The following is a 22,197-nucleotide window of genomic DNA, read 5'->3' on the forward strand; positions in this document are numbered from 1 at the left end:
CGACCGTATAGTGCAATGTAAAACTGCAAGCATAAACTACAATATACACTTCGGCACCAGTGGGGGTCAGCCCTTGAGGGCAGCTTACCGGCCGCTGAAAAGCGGGTGTGTGGGCACCAGAATCCCGTGTCTGGGTCTCCCAGTCTCCTCTCTCCAGCTCAGACTGCACACAGGAATGGCTGCCGGCGTCCTGTGAAGAGAGGGATCGTGGGCGTGCCTCAAACAAAGTGCGGGAAACTGGCGTCCCACTGTGCCCAGTGTGAGGGCTGGAGTATGCAAAGCAGACTCCAGCCCTCTGCGCTGACGTTCTATACAGCGTCCCGCCCTTCCCCTGACTGGCAGGCCTGGGGGCGGGAACGAAACGAAACTAGGCCGCAGAAAGCCGGGGACTCGAGTAATAAGCGCGGCCGTGATATATGCACGGCCAGCGAGGAAGTCCCCGGCGCATCACAAGTCCCAGCCGCGCCGCAGCGAAAAAACTGACAACAGCGGCCGCGCGGCAGTTTCAAATACATGTCCCCTCTCAGCAAAGCTGTAGATAGGAATGGCACCAGCGCGCAGCGCTGTTGTCCCCGGCGCACTAACACACCCAGCAATGCTGCAGTGTGCGCGCGGTCTGTACGGGGACACAGAGTACCTTGGCGTAGCAGGGCCCTGTCCCTGACGATACTCCGCTCCATATCCAGCAGATTCCCCAGGGGCTGTGGACGGAGCACGGTCTCTGTGCCTGGAGACCGGTAAATCCCACTTCACCCAGAGCCCTAAGGGGGATGGGGAAGGATGCAGCATGTGGGCTCCAGCCTCTGTACCCGCAATGGGTACCTCAACCTTAACAAACACCGCCGACAAAAGTGGGGTGAGAAGGGAGCATGCTGGGGGCCCTATATGGGCCCTCTATTCTTCCATCCGACATAGTCAGCAGCTGCTGCTGACTAAACAGTGGAGCTATGCGTGTATGTGTGCCTCCTTCGCACAAAGCATGAAAACTGAGGAGCCCGTGATCCCACGGGAGGGTGTATAGCCAGAAGGGGAGGGGCCTTACACTTTTAAGTGTAATACTTTGTGTGGCCTCCGGAGGCAGTAGCTATACACCCAATTGTCTGGGTCTCCCAATTAGGAGCGACAAAGAAAGCAGCATTATCAAGCAATCACTGTCCCCCACAATAAAAGTGCCCCACAATGCAGAAGGACCCTCTGAATAAACGTCTCTATACTTAGCTTTGAGACGCAGGGCCCAGTCCCTGTGGGGTGGGGGTCAGTGCTCCGTCCAGCAGGGTCCTGCACAAGGGCTGCGGATGGAGGCCGGTCTCCTGCAAGGCAGTGAGAACCGTGTTGGCTCCAACTTCAAGCCAGAGCCCCTAAGGGATGGTGAAGGAGCGCGGCATGAAGGGCTCCTACCCTGAAGTCAACCTTAACAGCACCGCCGCCAGGGGGGTGAGAAGGGACATGCCGGGAGTCCAGTGGACCCGCTTTTCTTCCAAATCTTTAGAAAAAATGAAAAATCAAAAAAGGATGCATGCGTGTGTGTGATCCTCCTGACACAAAGCAAGAAACTGGCTAGATCTGGCTAGCAGGGGGTGTATATGCTAGGAGGGAGGAGCTACACGTTTTTGAGTGTAGTAACTTTGTGTGTCCTCCGGGGGCAGTAGCTATACACCCATGGTTTGGGTCTCCCATGGAAGGAACGATAAAGAAAAACAAACTGCTCACACCGCTGTCCAACATGTCTATCTGATCTAATACTGGTGGTACCAAGGGTACGGAGGTTAAAAAAAAGGCTACTCACACTGCTCTCCACCCTGTCTGTACTGATATTGGAGATATCAGGAGTGCTGAGGAAAAAGAGACTGATCACACTGCTGTCCACCAGGTCTATCTGCTCTATTATTGTTGGTACCATGGGTGCTGAAGTAAGAAGATGCTGCTCACACTACTGTCCAAAATGTATATCTGATATAATACTGGTGGTAGCAGAAGCACTGAGATAAGAAGAAGCTGCTCACACTGCAGTCCACCAGGTTTATCTGATCGAATACTGGTGATACTAAGGATACTGAGGTAAGAAGAGGCTTCTCACACTGCTGTACACCATCTTTCCCTCCTATCTCCAGTATTCGGTAAGAATATCCAAGGTAAGCACCTCCTCCTACATATGAAGAAATGGGCAGAGCTTCCTACTGCACATGCTCACACACCAGTACTATTACGATTTTAGCACTGGTTTAACTGACTATAACATTATGGCAGATATTTTAATGTACTGTAGTGATTGCCTCAACGACAGACAACAAAAGTGAGAATTGCTATATGAGTGTTTAAGAATAGCTACATAACATTTTTTATTTTTTTAATTCACAGAGAACCTTTGTAAGTAATTCCATTTATTGTCATTTTTTTTTTCCAGTTTCCTTGACACAAGTACCTTTTAAATATATAGCTGATATCCATCTGACAGCCTCACCTTTACACAAACATTCACTCGAACTGGGCGTCCTCCTTGAGACTCGGAGGAGCTGTACTGGGCAAGTGTCTGAACTTGCTGATTGGGTTCACCCTCCAGCCTGACACCAGCCCAACTGAACTTGGCCTTTAACCACTTAGAAAGAGAACTGCAAAACAGAGCATAAACTGTGTTAAAGGGTGTTCTGTCACTTGTGTTATCCATCAAACAACAGCCATTTACTTACTTTGTGGGATCATCATCATCATTAATTTCAGGGAGGGCAAGAACTACTTTCCAAAAGATGCATTGCTTCCATGAGGGAAGGTGCTTGACAATCAGAGATGGAAGGTCCAGGGGTGTCCACGCAGCATCACTGTATGGCGAGAACATTTAAAAATGTAAAAAACTGATAAATTTCCTTTAAGTAAATTCTGTCACCAGGTTTTTGCTACCTCATCTGAAAGCAGCATAAGGTAGGAAAAGACACCCAGAATCCAGCGATGTATCACTTAGTTTACTGGGTGCAATGGTAAGTAAAAAAAGTAAATAGTAGTAGTACATGGAAATAATAAAAGCATACTTGGTTAACATTATTTGATCAAAAAGCATAAAAGCCATCCCACTGAGACAAAGTGTACCCAGTGTACTCTGAGTTTTGTCTGTGAAATGGCTAGTGTAAACATGCTAGTCTATGTGCCGACTCATTTTTGGGGGAGGGTTTATTTTAGGTGCAGCAGTAGTGATACAATCAGAATTTTTAGACATAGCATGTAGCAGTTGGACCAGGAGACCTAGTCCAGGCAGTGATAATCTCCTGTTGAGAAAACACATTTTTCCTTGCTTTTTACATTAATTTATTTATCAATTAGTTCACACACCATGGTTACCATAAGGTCTTAACCCCTTAATGCTTGATAATGTACTATTACATCACGGAGCATGTCATGGTGTTTAGAAAGGGCTCATGAGCTGAGCTGATTTCACACAATGCAGATTACGGCTATATTCCAGAGCTGGCATCTGTCTTTGACTACAGTAATCAGCATTAATGCAGATCACGGCCGTTAACCTCTTAAAATGCCCAGCCATTTGTTTTGGGGTGCTCATCAGTTCCCCTTTGAGGTCTAAAGGTCTGTTTAGATGGAATGGTTATGAAAAATGACCACGGCACTTCTGTTTGTGGTGCCGAAGAGGATCCAATTCCTTGGTATATACTATATATCAAGGGTATATGGTTCACTTTGTAAGGATTTCAAATATAAAATCACGGCTTTTCTTCAGCAATCTGAGTGCCAAGTCTCTCTTTCATACCATGTTTACATGGAACAACTGTTGGCACTAAACAACCGCTATTTAGTAACTATTTACCAATGGGCGGCGCGTAATAGCCTATTCACACAGGTAAACCGCGGTTAACAATGAGCATTAAACAAATCGGTAATAGATCGAATTGCTTCATTTTTTTATGGGAACTTTTTTCTAACTAAAAAGAACTGGGTTAATCAATCAATCTAATGTGCATGGGGACATTATAGATTTTTTTTATTTTATTTTAAACTAAGCGTCTGCCTTTTAATGGCAGCAGATATTCCTAAGGCCCTCATCAGTCTCCCACAATGACAAGAGCAGCGCTACCTAGAAGCATCAGCAGTGTCTGACTGCAGGCCTATCTGTCTCAACAGCGGCCCTTTTCCCAGTCTACAGGCTTATTTCTAAATCCTCCGTCACATTTAACGACTTACCAGCGATCCCGAAAACAATGCAACCTGATAAGGATCGCTGGTAAGACCGCTGGGAGGTCGCTGGTGAGATGTAACACAGTCAGATCTTACCAACGATCTGTTGCTGCGTCACAGAAACGGTGACGGAACAACGATCTCATTAGCGATCTCGTTGTGTGTGGCGGGGCCTTAAGGGATCAGATAATCTGTCACATCTGTCTTTTCTCAAGACTAATTTTAGCAGTTATTTCACAGTGAGTGATAAGTGCTGGAAACAGGGGTAACAATGAGAAGGATCTGATAAGTGGACACAAAAAAAATGTATTTTTCTGTAATCAGATGCCTTACAAAGATTATCACATGGTGTACAATTCTGTTAATTCATATTACAGCTACTCAGTCAACTTAAGTAATATACAAACCATAGTAGCTCTTGGAAATAGTGCTGAACCTTCATCTGATGAAATAGCTGTTCCCTGACTTGCTGACACCTGGAGAAGAGGGGACAAAGTCAGTAATTATATCAAGATATACTGATCATCTATGAGCTATCTGTATATACTGTGGTTAAAGAGAATCTGTCACCAGGTTTTTGCTCTCGCATCTGAGAGCAGCATAACGTAGAGACAGAGACCCTGATTCCAGCGATGTGTTACTTACTGAGCTGTTTGCTGTCATTATGATATAATCAATGTTTTCTCTGCTGCAGATCTAGCAGTTATACAGACCTCATGAATGTGCTGGACTACCTTCAGCACGCCAAGTAGACCTCTAATGATAAAATCACTGTTTAATCAGCAGTAGATTATCAAAACTGCACTAAACAGCCCAGTAAGTGACATCGCTGGAATCAGGATCTCTGTCTCTACATTATGCTGCTCTCAGATTAGGTGGCAAAAATCTGGTGACAGATTCCTTTTAAGTTAAATCTATAATAAGATGGGAGTTTTCTACTATTTCTCTAAGCAGTAATATTCTATTAGTTATGTCAACATGTTTTTTTTTTTTTTTTTTGCATTAAAAGACCAATGAGCCTACCTGGTAAAGGAAACGCTTAATTTTCCAGCATGACCCAGGTTAACAATTCCTTTAGACAAGTTCTGTATATCGTGGGTATCAGCACTGGGAAGCAAAGCTTTTAGTGTACCACCCCGTCCTACAGAACCGGGTGCTGCTGGAAACGCACGCATTTGTCGTCTCAATTTCTTACGTGCAGCTAAAACTTCCCGCCATCTGAAAACAAAAGAGAACATTAGTAGTGAGATATTACAGGAAAAATATGCAAATTACGTTTGCAAATGAAAAAGACCCAACGAACCTCTGGATATATTTGCTGCAACATTGCATCTCATAAAGAGTTTCTCTAGCTATATGGAATATCTCCTCATCCACGAATCGCTTAACATGCTCGTTACAGACAATCTGAGAGCAGCGTAATATGCGGTCATTGTGGTCAAGCTGCACGGCTTTCCTGAAACAAAAAAATCATGAAATAAAAAGAGGGAAGAAGTATTAGATTGTTCTGTTCCGCCGATAAAGGGGAATCCGCTAACTATAATGCACATGGAGCCTAATTATTTGCACTCATTTAGTCTAGGCATCTATAAATAGGGAATAATAGAGAACACATTTTGCCTTGGGGGGGAAGGGGGTCACACATAGTTCTTAGGGTAAGTTCACACAGTGCGTTTTTCGCGGCGTTTTTGAGCGTTTGTCGGGTGTGTTTTTGGCCTCAAAACTGCATGACTTTGCTTCCCCAGCAAAGTCTATGAGTTTTCATTTTTGCTGTTCGCACACAACTTTTTTTTTAAGCTGCGTTTGAGCTTTAAAAAAAAAAAAAAAAAAAAATGGACATGTCAATTCTTTCCTGCATTTTTCTGCGTTTTCCCCCCATGCAATGCATTGGAAAAACGCAGGGATCAAAAATGCAGCAAAACGCAGCCAAAAACCGCGGGTTTTTGCCGCGGGTGCGTTTTTAGCGGCCAAAAACACGCAAAAACACAGCGTCAAAAAAACACAGCATGTGCACATAGCCTAAAAAAGGCTGCTGGCACAGAGATATCTGAAAACACTCACTGGAGCTCTTTCTTGCATATTTTCTGGATATTCTCTTGAACAACATCATTTATGAGGTTAACACATTGAGATTGGGCCTCCAGAGAAAGAAGTCGCTCTCTTTCTTGAATCCTCCTGTTGTAAAAGTCAAGAAATAATAATAATAATAATAATAATAATAATAATAATAACAATAATAATAATAATAATAATAATAAAGGATATTGTCATAACTAGCATGCTAAAATAAAGTACAAAGAATGTGAAAATGCCGCATCTTACCTTTCTTCTTCTGCCTTCCTTCGTTTTTCCTCTTTCACTCTTTCAATCTCTGCCTTTATTTCTTCTTCTGCGACATTTCTTGAAAGATTCAGTACGAGATCTGCAAGCAGCTGATCAGCAACTATAGATGACTCACTTAAAGGAACACAAGAAAAAGATGAGAATTATTTATTTGAGTATGACAAATATTCAATTAATTAGAACTAACTTTGAATACATTCACTGTAATACGATCTGACGTTAAATAGGACCGAAATAGTTGCCATAAATATTTTTTTTAACCTGGTGTAAATGCCGCTGTTCTCCTTAATATGGCGATGTTTATATTTTGCAACTGCATCTGACCTGCCCAGATATATAGTCCCTTCTTCCCTGTATGTAAATCAATTCTAGTTAGCCAAAAGGGAGTGGTCATCTCTTCTGTATGGTAATCTTAAGATGACCATGCCCAGTTGGCTAAGCGGGCAAGCAGAGACCAAATATCAGGAACAGAAAGGCGCATGAGCGAAAATTAAACATTGCCAGACTCAGGAGAGCAACGCCATTTACAACAGGTGTAAAAAAAAAATAAAAAAATCTAGATCTATTTAGATTTTTTTTTTACCTGGTGTAAATGCCGTTGATCTCCTGAATCTGGCACTGTTTAATGTTTGCTCATGTGCCTCTCTGTTCCTGATATTTGGTCCTGAGATGTGTGTGTAATGAACGGAATTTTGTTTACTTACCGTAAATTCCTTTTCTTCTAGCTCTAATTGGGAGACCCAGACAATTGGGTGTATAGGCTATGCCTCCGGAGGCAGCACAAAGTATTACACTCAAAAGTGTTAAGCCCCTCCCCTTCTGCCTATACACCCCCCGTGCTCCCACGGGCTCCTCAGTTTTGGTGCAAAAGCAAGAAGGAGGAAATATAATTACAAACTGGTTTAAAGTAACTTCAATCCGAAGGAACATCGGAGAACTGAAACCATTCAACATGAACAACATGTGTACACAAAAAAACAGGGGCGGGTGCTGGGTCTCCCAATTAGAGCTAGAAGAAAAGGAATTTACGGTAAGTAAACAAAATTCCGTTCTTCTTTTTCGCTCTATTGGGAGACCCAGACAATTGGGACGTCCAAAAGCAGTCCCTGGGTGGGTAAAATAATACCTCGTAAGAGAGCCGTAAAACGGCCCTTTCCTACAGGTGGGCAACCGCCGCCTGAAGGACTCGTCTACCTAGGCTGGCATCCGCCGCAGCATAGGTATGCACCTGATAGTGTTTCGTGAAAGTGTGCAGGCTCGACCAGGTAGCCGCCTGACACACCTGCTGAGCCGTAGCCTGGTGCCTCAAAGCCCAGGACGCGCCCACGGCTCTGGTAGAATGGGCCTTCAGCCCTGAGGGAACCGGAAGCCCAGCCGAACGGTAAGCTTCGATAATTGGCTCCTTGATCCACCGAGCCAGGGTTGATTTGGAAGCCTGTGACCCTTTACGCTGGCCAGCGACAAGGACAAAGAGTGCATCCGAGCGGCGCAGGGGCGCCGTACGAGAAATGTAGAATCTGAGTGCTCTCACCAGATCTAACAAGTGCAAATCCTTTTCACATTGGTGAACTGGATGAGGATAAAAAGAAGGTAAGGAGATATCCTGATTGAGATGAAAGGGGGATACAACCTTAGGGAGAAATTCCGGAACCGGACGTAGAACCACCTTGTCCTGGTGAAACACCAGAAAAGGGGCTTTGCATGACAACGCTGCTAGCTCAGACACTCTCCGAAGAGAGGTGACTGCTACTAGGAAGACCACCTTCTGCGAAAGGCGTGAGAGAGAGATATCTCTCATTGGCTCGAATGGTGGTTTCTGAAGAACCATCAGCACCCTGTTCAGATCCCAGGGTTCTAACGGCCGCTTGTAAGGTGGAACGATGTGACAAACTCCCTGCAGGAACGTGCGTACCTGTGGAAGTCTAGCTAGGCGCTTCTGGAAAAACACCGAGAGCGCAGAAACTTGTCCCTTAAGGGAGCCAAGCGACAAACCCTTTTCCAGTCCAGATTGAAGGAAGGACAGAAAAGTAGGTAATGCAAATGGCCAGGGAGAAAAACCCTGAGCAGAGCACCATGACAGAAAAATTTTCCACGTCCTGTGATAGATCTTGGCGGACGTTGGTTTCCTAGCCTGTCTCATAGTGGCAATGACATCCTGAGATAATCCTGAAGACGCTAGGATCCAGGACTCAATGGCCACGCAGTCAGGTTGAGGGCCGCAGAATTCAGATGGAAAAACGGCCCTTGAGACAGCAAGTCTGTTCGGTCTGGTAGTGCCCACGGTTGGCCGACCGTGAGATGCCACAGATCCGGGTACCACGACCTCCTCGGCCAGTCTGGAGCGACGAGGATGGCGCGGCGGCAGTCGGCCCTGATCTTGCGTAACACTCTGGGCAACAGTGCCAGCGGAGGAAACACATACGGGAGCTGAAACTGCGACCAATCCTGAACTAAGGCGTCTGCCGCCAGAGCTCTGGGGTCTTGAGACCGTGCCATGAACATTGGTACCTTGTTGTTGTGCCGGGACGCCATGAGGTCGACGTCCGGAACCCCCCAGCGGCAACAGATCTCCTGAAACACGTCCGGGTGAAGGGACCATTCCCCTGCGTCCATGCCCTGGCGACTGAGATAATCTGCTTCCCAGTTTTCCACGCCTGGGATGTGAACTGCGGATATGGTGGAGGACGTGGCTTCCACCCACATCAAGATCCGCCGGACTTCCTGGAAGGCTTGACGACTGCGTGTGCCGCCTTGGTGATTGATGTATGCCACCGCTGTGGAATTGTCCGACTGAATTCGGATCTGCTTGCCTGCCAGCCACTGCTGGAACGCTTTCAGGGCAAGATACACTGCCCGAATTTCCAGAACATTGATCTGAAGCGAGGACTCTTGCCGGGTCCACGTACCCTGAGTCCTGTGGTGGAGAAAAACCGCTCCCCATCCTGACAGACTCGCGTCTGTCGTGACTACTTCCCAGGATGGGGGAAGGAAGGATTTCCCCTTCGATAAGGAAGTGGGAAGAAGCCACCACCGAAGGGAGGCTTTGGTCGCCTGAGAGAGGGAGACGGTCCTGTCGAGGGACGTCGGCTTCCTGTCCCATTTGCGTAGGATGTCCCATTGAAGGGGACGCAGGTGAAACTGCGCGAAAGGGACTGCTTCCATTGCTGCCACCATCTTCCCCAAGAAGTGCATGAGGCGCCTCAAGGGGTGTGACTGGCCTTGAAGGAGAGACTGTACCCCTTTCTGTAGTGACTGCTGTTTGATCAGCGGAAGCTTCACTATCGCTGAGAGGGTATGAAACTCCATGCCAAGGTACGTCAGCGATTGGGCCGGTGTCAGATTTGACTTTGGAAAATTGATGATCCACCCGAAACTCTGGAGAGTCTCCAGGGTAACGTCGAGGCTGTGTTGGCATGCCTCTTGAGAGGGTGCCTTGATCAACAGATCGTCCAAGTACGGGATCACAGAATGACCCTGAGAATGGAGGACCGCTACTACAGTAGCCATAACCTTGGTGAAAACCCGTGGGGCTGTTGCCAGGCCGAATGGTAGTGCCACGAACTGCAGGTGTTCGTTTTCCATGGCGAAGCGCAAGAAGCGTTGGTGCTCTGGGGCAATCGGAACGTGGAGATAAGCATCTTTGATATCGATCGATGCAAGGAAATCTCCCTGGGACATTGAGGCGATGACGGAACGGAGGGATTCCATCCGGAACCGCCTGGTCTTTACGTGTTTGTTGAGAAGTTTCAGGTCCAGGACAGGACGGAAGGACCCGTCCTTCTTTGGGACCACAAACAAGTTGGAGTAAAAACCGTGGCCCTGTTGCTGAAGAGGAACAGGGACCACCACTCCTTCTGCCTTCAGGGTGCCCAGCGCCTGCCGAAGAGCCTCGGCTCGCTCGGGAGGCGGAGAGGACCGGAAGAATCGAGTCGGGGGACGAGAGATGAACTCTATCTTGTAACCGTGAGAGAGAATGTCTCTCACCCAGCGGTCTTTTATTTGTGGCAGCCAGGTGTCGCAAAAGCGGGAGAGCCTGCCACCGACCGAGGATGCTACTAGAGGAGGTAGAAAATCATGAGGCAACCGCTTTGTTAGCGGTGCTCCCAATGGCCTTTTTAGGACGTGACTTAGACCGCCATGCATCAGAGTTCCTTTGTTCTTTCTGAGACCTTTTGGACGAGGAGAATTGGGACCTGCCCGCGCCCCGAAAGGACCGAAACCTCGACTGCCCTCTCCTCTGTTGGGAGAGGTTCTGCTTGGGCTGGGGTAAGGATGTATCCTTTCCCTTGGATTGTTTGATGATTTCATCCAGGCGCTCGCCAAAGAGCCTGTCGCCAGAAATTGGCAAACCGGTTAAACGCTTTTTGGAAGCGGAATCTGCCTTCCACTCCCGTAGCCACAAGGCCCTGCGGACTACTACCGAATTGGCGGTCGCAACTGCCGTACGGCTCACAGAGTCCAGGACAGCATTCATAGCGTAAGACGCAATTGCCGAGGTCTGGGAGGTAATGGAAGCCACTTGTGGCGCGGCCGCTTCAATTTTCGCTTGACCTGCTGATATAGCTTGTAGCGCCCATACGGCTGCGAATGCTGGGGCAAAAGAAGCTCCGATAGCTTCATAGATGGATTTCATCCAGAGCTCCATCTGCCTGTCAGTGGCATCTTTAAGCGAGGCCCCATCTTCCACTGCAAGTATGGATCTAGCCGCCAGTCTGGAGATTGGAGGATCCACTTTGGGACATTGAATCCAACCTTTAACCACTTCCGGGGGAAAAAGATAACGTGTATCCTTAAGGCGCTTAGAGAAACGCTTATCCGGACAAGCATGGTGATTCTGGATTGCCTCTCTGAAATCAGAGTGGTCTAGAAACATACTCTGTGTACGCTTGGGGAACCTGAAGCGAAATTTCTCCTGCTGAGAATCTGACTCCTCCGCCGGAGGGGCTGAGGGAAGAATATCCAGCAACTGATGAATGGATGCAATAAGATCATTCACTATGGCGTCCCCGTCTGGAGAATTAAGATTGAGAGCGCTCCCAGGATCAGAATCCTGATCAGCTGTCTCCGCATCATCAACCAGAGAATCCCCCCGCTGAGACCCTAAACAATATGATGTCGAGGGAAATTCTAAGCGGGCCCGCTTAGACGATCTGGGGCTAGGTTCTAAGTCCGAACCCTCCGTCTGGGATGTATGAGATACCCCGTGAGGACATTGTTGGTCCAACTGAGGAGGGTCAGGGAACAATGATTCAACAGAGTCCCTTTGCTGAGATACCGGTCTGGACTGCAAGGCTTCTAGTATCTTAGCCATAGTCTCAGAGAGTTGATCCTTAAAGGCTGCAAACTCAGTCCCCGTCACCTGAACAGTGTCAACAGGTGGCTCCCCCTGGGCCCCTCTTAGAAGAGGAACTGGCTGAGGAAGTGTCACAGGGGTCGAACACTGTACACAATGAGGGTCAGTGGAACCTGCCGGTAGCTGGGTCTTACATGCGGCGCAGGCAACATAATAAGCCTGTGTTTTGGCACCCCTGCCTTTTGTGGGCGCCATGCTATAGTTTTCCCTGAGTAACACAATAGGGTATATAGCCAGAAAGAACTGTGCTCATACAGTGTAAATTATATACAGTACACAAATAATGTACCAATACAATACAGCACCATGGGGCTAGCACCACATGTGCTGCTTACCAGCCGCCTAAGCGGTTGTGAGGCCACCAGAGACCGTGTCTGGGTCTCCCATGAATATGTCCCTCTCTGCAGCGTCGGTGGAGCTGACAGGAATGGCTGCGGCGTCCTGACGAGCTGAGGAAGCTGTGGGCGTGGCCTAGAAAGAGCGCGAAACGGGCGCTCACACTGTGCACAGTGAGGGGAGTGGAGCATGTAAATCATACTCCAGCCCTCATTGCTGCTCGCTCCGTGCAGCGTCCCGCCCTTCCCCTGCCTGTCAGGGCTGAGGGCGGGAGAAAAAAAAAAAAAAGGGAAACTAGGCCGCAATGAAGCCGGGGACTGTAGTAATAAACGCGGCCGCCGTAAAAGCGCGGTCGCGTGAAAGTCCCCGGCGAACTACAAGTCCCAGCCGCGCCGCAGTGTCCCGTGGCAACGGCGGTCAGTGCGGTAGCCCTTACATATAAACACACTCAGCGACGCTGAGTGTGTAATGGCACATATAGACCCGGTCAGCGCCGCGGTCCCCGGTGCACTAGCACACCCAGCAAAGCTGAGGTGATGCCGTGCGCGGTCCCCATAGGGATACAGAGTACCTTTAAGATGCAGGGCCATGTCCCTGAACGGTATCGGCTCCTATCCATCAGGCTCCACAGGAGTTGTGGATGAAGCCCGGTCTCAGTGCCTGGAGACCGATAAGATCCCACTTCACCCAGAGCCCTAAGGGGGATGGGGAAGGAAAACAGCATGTGGGCTCCAGCCTCCGTACCCGCAATGGATACCTCAACCTTAACAACACCGCCGACAAAAGTGGGGTGAGAAGGGAGCATGCTGGGGGCCCTATATGGGCCCACTTTTCTTCCATCCGACCTAGTCAGCAGCTGCTGCTGACTAATCTGTGGAGCTGTGCTTGCATGTCTGCCTCCTTCGCACAAAGCATAAAAACTGAGGAGCCCGTGGGAGCACGGGGGGTGTATAGGCAGAAGGGGAGGGGCTTAACACTTTTGAGTGTAATACTTTGTGCTGCCTCCGGAGGCATAGCCTATACACCCAATTGTCTGGGTCTCCCAATAGAGCGAAAAAGAAAATATATACATACATACATACACAGCTCTGTCAAAATTTAAAAGACCACTGCAAAATTGTCAGTTTTTCTGATATTTCTCTTTATAGGTATATTTTTGAGTAAAATGTAAATTGCTCTTTTAATCTATAAACTACTGACAACGTCTCCGAATTTCCAAGCAATACATTTTATATTTTCTGAAAATGAGAAGTGGTCAAAATAATAAAATAATGCACATTGCTTTCAGACCTCAAATAATGCAAAGAAAACAAGTTCATAATCATTTAGAAACAACAATACTAATGTTTTAACTCAGGAAGAGTTTAGAAATCAATATTTTGTGGAATAACTGATTTTTTAATCACAGCTTTCATGCGTCTTGGCTGCTTTCCACCAGTCTTTCACAATGCTTTTGGGTGACCTTATGCCACTCCTGGTGAAAAATGTATGCAGTTTTTCTTTGTTTAAAGGATTGTGACTATCCATCTTCCTCTTGATTACATTCCAGAGGTTTTCAATGGGGTTCCGGTCTGGAGATTTAGCTGGCCATGACAGGGGTTTTGATGTGGTGTTCCTTCATCCCCACATTGACTGACCTAGCTGTGTGGCATGGCGCATTGTCCTGCTAGAAAAAACAGTCCTCAGTGTTGGGGAACATTACCTGAGCAGAAAGACGCAACTGGTTTTCCAGGATAATCTTGGTGCGGCTTGATTCACACGTCCTTCGCAAAGTTTATGCTGCCCAATCCCAGCCTTGCTGAAGCATCCCCAGATCATCTCTGATCCTCCACTAAACTTCACAGTGAGTGCAAGACACTGTGGCTTGTATGCCTCTCCAGGTCTCCGTCTAACCATTAGACTACCAGGTGTTGGGCAAAGCTGAAAACTAGACTCATCAAAGAAGATTACCTTACTCCAGGACACTATGCTCCAATTGGTCAGAATAAACTTTGCGAAGGACGTATGAATCAAGCCGCATACAAGGTTACCCTCTAAAAACAGTTGCTTCCTTCTGCTCAGCCGATGTTCCCCAACTCTGAGGACTGTTTTTTTCAGCAGGACAATGTGCCATGCCACACAGCTAGGACAATCAATGTGTGGATGAAGGACCACCACATTAAAACCCTGTCATGGCCAGCCCAATCTCCAGACCTGAACCCCATTGAAAACCTCTGGAATGTAATCAAGAGGAAGATGGATAGTCACAAGCCATCAAAGAAGAACTGCTTACATTTTTGCACCAGGAGTGGCATGAGGTCACCCACAAACAGTGTGGAAGACAGGTGGAAAGCATGCCAAGACGCATGGAAGCTGTGATTAAAAATCATGGTTAGTCCACAAAATATTAATTTCTGAACTCTTCCTGAGTTAAAACATTAGTATTGTTGTTTCTAAATGATTATAAACTTGTTTTCTTTGTATTATTTGATGTCTGAAAAGCAATGCATTTTTTGTTATTTTGATTATTTCTCATTTTCAGAAAATAAATATAAAAGTTATTGCTTGGAAATTCGGAGACATGTTGTCAGTAGCTTATAGAATAAAAAATCAATTTACATTTTACTCAAAAATATACCTATAATGAGAAAAATCTGAAAAACTGAAATTTTGCAGTGGTCTCTTAATTTTTTTGCTAGAGCTGTATATTTACATACACATATACACACACTGACCCAAATTGTCAGCCTTAATTAGAGACACTACTTGCAATGCTAAGCCAATAAGGGTACTTACAACTAGAGGTACCCTTAATCAAACTATTAAAACTTAACGTTTAATCTATTCTTAATTATAATAGTGACTAGGTATTTTAAAACATTGCTGGAAGAGGGATCTTACTGACATTCCTATCTCATGTGAGGTAACAGGCCGCGGACCTGTGACTCCTATTGGCTTACTGGTGACTCCCTAAATTGGTTGTTAAGCAGGTTGTTAAAGGTTTCAGCTACTAGCTTCGCCAAAATGTTTCACCATGTCTGGCTTTATCAGGGGGGCTAAACCGAAAGAAACGCGCCACCCTTTTTAAAGGTTTGGTAGTGATGTCATATCAGAATCGTCCAATCATTACATAGTACTCAGGGCGAATAGTAAGCAAGCTCATTATTATAATTAAGTATAGATTAAACATTAAGTTTTAATGGTTTGATTTAGGGTACCTCTAGTTGCTTTGGCAAATTGTGTTTATTGTAATTTAACCCTTTACTACTTTGGTAACAGTGGGGGTTTTTGTGTTTTAATAAGGGTACTTACAAACACACATATACACACACACCAATTATTTGCATTGCTGGATACTGCTGGAGTATAACTCATTGCTTACATACACTATTGGAAGAAGAATTTCAGAAAATATTCTATGAAAAATAACGCTTTTAAACTGCAGAATGGCCTTAAGCTGCGTGTCTACGATCAGTGTTCACAGCGTTTTGGATGCAGCATGTTTCAGCTGCGACCAAAACACTGCAACGTACAGCACAAGTACAGTGTATGGGATTTCTAGGAATCTCATGCCCACGGTGTGTACAGCCCATAGCGTAACCTGACCTGCAGTGTAGCTCTCCAAGCCACAAGCATGTTACTTCTTTGCTGTGGAGTCGCAAGCGTTCTCCACAGAGAAAACAGAAGAGAGAGACCGCAGCGCCCCAAACCCTGATCGTGAGCACAACCAGCTACAGTCTCCTGCGGAGGAAACTCGCAGCCCCGCAGGTCAGGACCTGTCACGTCCAGGATGCAGCAGGTCCCGATCGTGTTCACATACCCTAATAGTCATTTGTCAAAAATTTTCCTTAAAGACTCGAATGTGGCAAAACTTACTGCACCATGGGTGTATATGCTACTGTTGCCAGGAGGTTGACACTAGGCAAACTAAAGAAAAAAAGTTAGCTCCTCCTCAGTGTACAACCTGTGACTGACCGGGAACTAAGCCAGTTTAGTGTAAAAGTAGTAGTAGGAGCTGTAGCTGTAGATTACGCAAGGAATGAGAAAAATTCTAATCCAAAACAGAACGGGTGCTGTGTCCCCAAATGAAGGCTCAGAGAAAAAGATTTTACGGTGAGAACACAAAAATCTTCCTTTCTCTCTCGCCTTATTGGGGGACACAGGACCATGGGACGTCCCAAAGCAGTCCCTGGGTGGGAACAAAACCATTAACAACAGGTAAGGTCAGATAAACCAACTGACCATTAACTATAAAGGTAGTAACTGAAAACAGGGGTCCCTCTGAGTCAGAGGTGAGTCACGGCCGCCTGCAAAACCTGTCTCCCCCAGGGCAGCATCCGTACACGCCTGCGTATGTACTCTGTAGAGCCTGTTGAACGTGTGGACGCTGGGCCAGATAGCGGCTTGGCAAAGTTGAACCGCCGAAGCTTGATGGCGAACAGCCCAAGAAGCTCCCAGCGCTCGGGTGGAATGAGCCTTCACCCTTACCGGGAGGCTGACGCCTTTGACCCTGTACGCCTCTCGAATAGCTGATTTAATCCAACGTCCAATCGTGGGTTTTGAGGCTGAAGCACCCTTCTTGTGCCCCTCTGGAAGTACAAAGAGTGAGTCTGATTTACGAAACGGCATGGTCCGAGAGATATACTCGGAGCTCTGACAAGATCCAGATTATGCAGGGACTTCTCAAATGAATGAACCGGAGCAGGGCAGAATGAAGGCAGGACGAATTAGATGAAAGGGAGAAACAACCTTTGGAGGAAGGACGGTGAGGGCCGGAGAACAACCTTGTCCTGGTGAAAAACCAGGTAGGGAGCCCGGCAGGAGAGGGCCGCCAATTCCGAAACTCGCCTCACTGATGTGATAGCCACTAAAAACGCAACTTTCCATGAAAGTCAAGAGAGCGAGATTTCTCGCAGTGGTTTAAAAGGCAATTGCTGGAGGACTCCTAAAACCAGATTAAGGTCCCATGGATTCAGCGGTTGACGATAGGGGGGAAAAAGATGGGATACCCCTGAAGAAAGGTACGAATATGCAATCGAGCAGATAGCTGCTTCTGGGAAAAAAACTAAAGGGCGGAGACCTGTCCCTTGAGGGTACTGAGGGCTAGGCCCGAATCAAGTCACACCTGCAAAAAGGTCAGGATATTGGACAATATTTCCATGCTGTTCGCACCACGAAAGAAACGATCTCCAGGTTCTATGATAAATGCGAGCCGAGGAGGGCTTTCTAGGATTTATCATAGTGGAAATGACCTGGTGGGGTAGACCTGTTCTGGCTAGAATCCAGGATTCAAGAGCAACGCTGTCAAACGCAGCCGTGCGGAATTCTGGTGGCAAATCAGCCCTGCGACAGAAGATCTGGGCGGTCGGGAAGCTGCCAGGGAGTGTCGCCTAGTTAATGTACACATTCCGAGTACCAGGCCCTCCTGGGCCAATGTGGAGCTACTAGTATCACCGAGACTCCCTCCGCCTTGACCTTCTTCATCACTCTCGGAATGAGGGGGAGCGGAGGGAATATGTAAGGGAAACAAAACAGCGACCACAGCAGGACCAGGGCGTCTGAACCTATTGCGTGTGGGTCGCGAAATCGGGCCATGAAGGGGAAGACCTTGGCGTTCTCGCTAGATGCCATGTGGTCCACGTCCAGAGGACCCCACCTGTGACAGGTCTGATGGAACACTTTGTCGTGCAGGGACCATTCTCCAGCAGCCAGACCTTGTCGCTTAGGAAGTCCGCTACTCATGGGATGTGAACCTCGGAGATAGCAGAGGCGTGAGTCTCTGCCCAACGAAGGATCTTGGTGACTTCCTTCATTGCTGCTAAGCTGCTGGTCCCTCCTTCATGATTTATGTATGCCACTGCAGTGGCGTTGTTGGATTGAATCGGAACAGGGAAACCCGACCCGAGAGAAGCGGAAGGAACCTTTGCAGGGCCAGAAAAATGGCTCTTAACTCCAGAACGTTGATCGGGAAAGTGCATTCCATGAAAGACCAGCGACCCTGAACCATGTGTTGATGGAACACGGCTCCCCAATCGATCAGGCTGGCATCTGTTGTGACTACTTGCCAGTGAATTGGAAGGATCTCCCTTGGGAGAGCGAAGAGTTGTGGGTCCACCAGAGTAGGGAGTGAATCACCCTCTGGGAAAGAAGAACTGGGCGATCCAGGGATGCCAGTTTCCTGTCCCACGCCGAAAGAGAGCCAGCTGAAGAGGACGAAGACGAAGAAACTGAGCAAATGGGACGCCGCCACCATCTTCCCTAAAATTTTCAGCCCGAACCGCAGAGGTAGGCGGCACTTGCGCTGAAGGGCCGAATGCCCTGTCTCAGGGAAGTCCATTTCTCTACCAATAGAAACATCCGGGCTCGAGAAGTGTCTAGGACCATGCCCAAAAAGACAAGACGTTGAGATGGAACTGGAGAAAACTTTTGGTCTTTGAAGAGCCAGCCCAACCTCGAGAGAGTGTCCACTCTCTGAGCAGGCAAGAAATGACTGTCCCTTTATGAAGAGGTCGTCCAGATAAGGGATGACTACAATACCTCTGGGACGAAGCACGGTCATGACGGACACCATGACCTTGGTAAAGACTTGAGGCGCCGTGGCTAGGCCAAAGGGGAGAGCCGTAAATTGGAAGTGCTCCTCCCCATTTGCGAACCAAAGGAAACTCTGGTGAGCTTTGCAGATTGGAATGTGCAAGTAGGCATCTTGTATATCGATGGAGGCCAGGAATTCTCCCGGTTCCATGGACGCAGCCACAGATCTTAGCAATTCCATGTAAAAGGGGCGAGTCCGCACTGCCCTTTTTAGCCTCTTGAGGTCTAAAATAGGACGGGCCGAGCTGTCCTTTTTGGGAACCACGAAAAGGTTTGAATAAAAACCTGTGTAACGTTGTTTGGTGGGAACTGGTACGATGATGCCTGCGTCGCCAAGTACCGCGATAGCCTGAGACAAGGCCCAATTCTAGACTGCGGATTTGGGAATGCGTGATTGCAGGAAACGTCTCGTAGAGAGAAAGGTGAACTCGATTTTGCACGGGTGGATACGAGTTCTCGCACCCAAGCGTCGTCTATGTAGGAAAGCCAGACGTCCTGGAAGAGGAGCAGTCGCCCTCCTACGTGGTCGGGGATGCCCGACGTCATGCTGAGAAGAAATGGAGACCGGACCTGGACTGCCTAGGACGAGAGAGCAGGTCATGTTAGTCTTGGAGGGTCCAGGCTTTTGCTCGCTGCGCTGGAAGGATCGTTCAGATTTTGCAAGTGGCTGAGAGGTAAAGTTCCGAAACAGCTGAAACACCAGGGGAATCTCTTGCGAGGTGCGCGCTTTGGGCGCTGTTGTGGTAGAGAGGTGCTCTTACCCACTGTTGCATCAGCAATGATTCTCTCAAGTGTTTTGCCGAAAGGTGAAACCCCTGAAAGGGTAACCCAGTTAGGGATTTCTTAGATGCATTATCTGCACACCAGGCTTCAAGCCAGAGAATCCGACAGATTACCACCGAATTGCTGGCCACAATGGCGGCATAATTTGCAGAGTCTAGTGAAGCGTATATAAAGTATTTGGCAGCCATGGATATTTGGTTGGTCAGCTCAATCAATTCGGAAGGCAGACCTTCTGAACGGAGGACTCTCCGTAAACTCTTACTCCAGACAGCAAGAGCCTTGGCAACCCACACTGCGGCAAATGAGGAGCAGAGGGAGGAACCCGCCGTCTCAAACATAGATCGCGCCAGAGGCTCAATGGTGCGGTCGGTGAGTTCTTTGAGAGAGGCACTGTCAGGCAGTTAGGACATTCCACAGTCTGACTGCTCTACCACAAGAGGTAGTAATGGCAGATACTATGACAGCTTTTAAAAAAGGGCTGGATGATCTCCGCAGTACACACAACATTGTTGGTTATAAGTGACTTAGGGGCAAAATGTAGAATAGGTGGAGGAACGTTGAACTAGATGGACCTAGGTCTTTTTTCAATCTACGTAACTATGAAACTCTAAAAAGGAATGGAGAGTACCGTGTGCTTGGCCAGTCAAGACACAGGAGGATCGACAGCAGGGGACTCTGCCCAATCCTTCACTATTTCCGGACATAACCGATAGAAAAGGGAAAGACGTCACTTTCTTGAAAATCGTTTTTTCTGGGTGAGCTCTCTGCTTGACCAGAATAGCGGTAAAGTTGTGATTATTAGAAAAATATCTTGGGGCTCACTTAGGTTTTTTTTTTTAAGGAAACCGTTTTTGAAACCGCCGCAGGCGTATCTTCTTCTACCGATAGAGTCTGGTGAACATCCGAGACTAAACTGTCGACCATCACCCGGATATTGGACGCCTCCGACTCTGGAGACGTATCATCGTAGGCAGACTCTGGCGCAGAATCGTACTCGGAGTCATCGTGTGATGTGGATGGGCTGCATGTGTAGACCCGTTTAGAGGATTTCTTCTGGATCCTAGTGGGGACCCTATCCTGAGCCTGGGGTTCAGGGTCGTTCTGGTCCTCCAAGGTAGACTGCGGAGCAGGGTCGTCCTGGTTCCCCGAGGGAGGTTGGAGAGCTGGTAGGTGCTGTAAGACCGAAACCAGAGACTGGGAGACTTTGGTTGGGTCAGCTACCGATTGTGAGAGAAAGGCAGCTCACTCGTGGGGGACGCAAGAGTCCTCATCAGCAGTGGAGTCCTGGGATGCCACCACGACTGGGGCATCGCAGTCCTGACACGGAGGGGGTGACTGCCTGAGGAGAAATTCTGATTGCAGGACATGCAAGCTGAGTAATGCACTATAAGAGGAGCCTGGGTCTTCTGGGCTTTTGAATTAGACATAATGCAAAGCGATGCAGTAATCTGCTAGTTCCCTTTAACTTCTATGGAAGTTAGAGAGTCTCCTAGTGCGGAGAGGGGCTGCCCTTCAGTATTATTTCAGTAAATAGCTGGAGCCCGCAGGACCAAGCCTCCTGAGCAAGGAGAGCTTACCCCGTCCAGACCCTGGAGCAGAAAGCTGCTGGCTGTGTCCACCGTGCAGAATGGTGATTTCCCTAGGATGGCGCTGCTGTCGTGGGCGTATCCGCAGCCTGAGTGTTTCAGAGCCGGAAAACAGGTATATCCTCCTGCAGAGCTGTGGGGGCAGATAGAGACTGGATATCTGCCTGTATGCACGAGGCTCCCAGTGTTATGAAGAGAGAGAGCGGCCCCCACCATGCGGCGGCGGGGCTTCATACAGAGCAGCTGAAGCAGAGAGACCTTCTCCCCCGCCGCTCCAACGCTGAACAGGACCTGCCTGGAGAGGATGATGCTCCCTGCCTTTGTCCAGAGCGTCCGTTGGAAGCCGCGCCGGCTGGGTAAGAACCTGGAGGGACGCAGACTTCAGCTCAGCTGCATCATGCAGCAAATAGGCAGACAGCAGGCTTAATCCAGGTCCTGGAACTGCCGAATGTCGCCACTCTCGGTGCCACTTGTCTAGAATCATGACGAGGGGGAGCCTGGGCGGACGTAAATATGGGGGGCTCTGAGCACCAGGGTGACGCAGAGAGTCTTCGTCTGGTCATTTAGGAAGAGGGGAGACCTGGCGGCGGAGCCACCCTGTAACCCTCTTCCAGCATAGGGGAGAGCAGGAGTGTGGCACACCCTGTCGCCCATTTTTGAGAATAGAACAGAAGAGAGATTAGTGGGCTAAAAAACGCGCCCGAACTGGGAAAAAAAACAGAAAAATCAAAAGGGCCCGAAAACAGGCCAATGTCCACCTCCTAGGACACTAAGCAAAAAACTGGCTTACTTCCTGGTCAGTCACAGGGTATATACTGCGGAGGAGGAGCTAACTTTTTTTCTTAAGTTTGCCTAGTGTCAACCTCCTGGCATCAGCAGCATATACCCATGGTCATGTGTCCCCCAATAAGGTGAGAGAGAAATAAGGGTTACATCCTGATTGTAAAAGACAACCAATCAGACTTTTAAGGCATTTTTGTACTCTACTTAGAATGTATTTGACAATATCATCTAGTAAACAAAATTTGCTAATGTTCCTTTGCGTGC

The 22,197-nt window shown here is 47.9% G+C and overlaps 1 protein-coding gene across 1 annotated transcript in view; it reads right to left on the reverse strand.

Annotated features, from left to right (window-relative positions):
* MCM3AP (minichromosome maintenance complex component 3 associated protein) overlaps nt 1–22,197 on the reverse strand; it is a 121,884-nt gene that overhangs the window by 32,021 nt on the left and 67,666 nt on the right. The window contains exons 15-21 of the mRNA XM_075317431.1: nt 6,502–6,636; nt 6,241–6,354; nt 5,483–5,635; nt 5,203–5,397; nt 4,587–4,655; nt 2,688–2,816; nt 2,462–2,609 (exon numbers count right to left, since the gene is read on the reverse strand). Of these exons, the coding sequence (XP_075173546.1) occupies nt 2,462–2,609; nt 2,688–2,816; nt 4,587–4,655; nt 5,203–5,397; nt 5,483–5,635; nt 6,241–6,354; nt 6,502–6,636 (943 nt within the window). The remainder of the gene's footprint in view (nt 1–2,461; nt 2,610–2,687; nt 2,817–4,586; nt 4,656–5,202; nt 5,398–5,482; nt 5,636–6,240; nt 6,355–6,501; nt 6,637–22,197) is intronic.

Source organism: Anomaloglossus baeobatrachus, chromosome 7 (assembly GCF_048569485.1).
Source record: "Anomaloglossus baeobatrachus isolate aAnoBae1 chromosome 7, aAnoBae1.hap1, whole genome shotgun sequence".
NCBI classification, from domain to species: Eukaryota; Metazoa; Chordata; class Amphibia; order Anura; family Aromobatidae; genus Anomaloglossus; species Anomaloglossus baeobatrachus.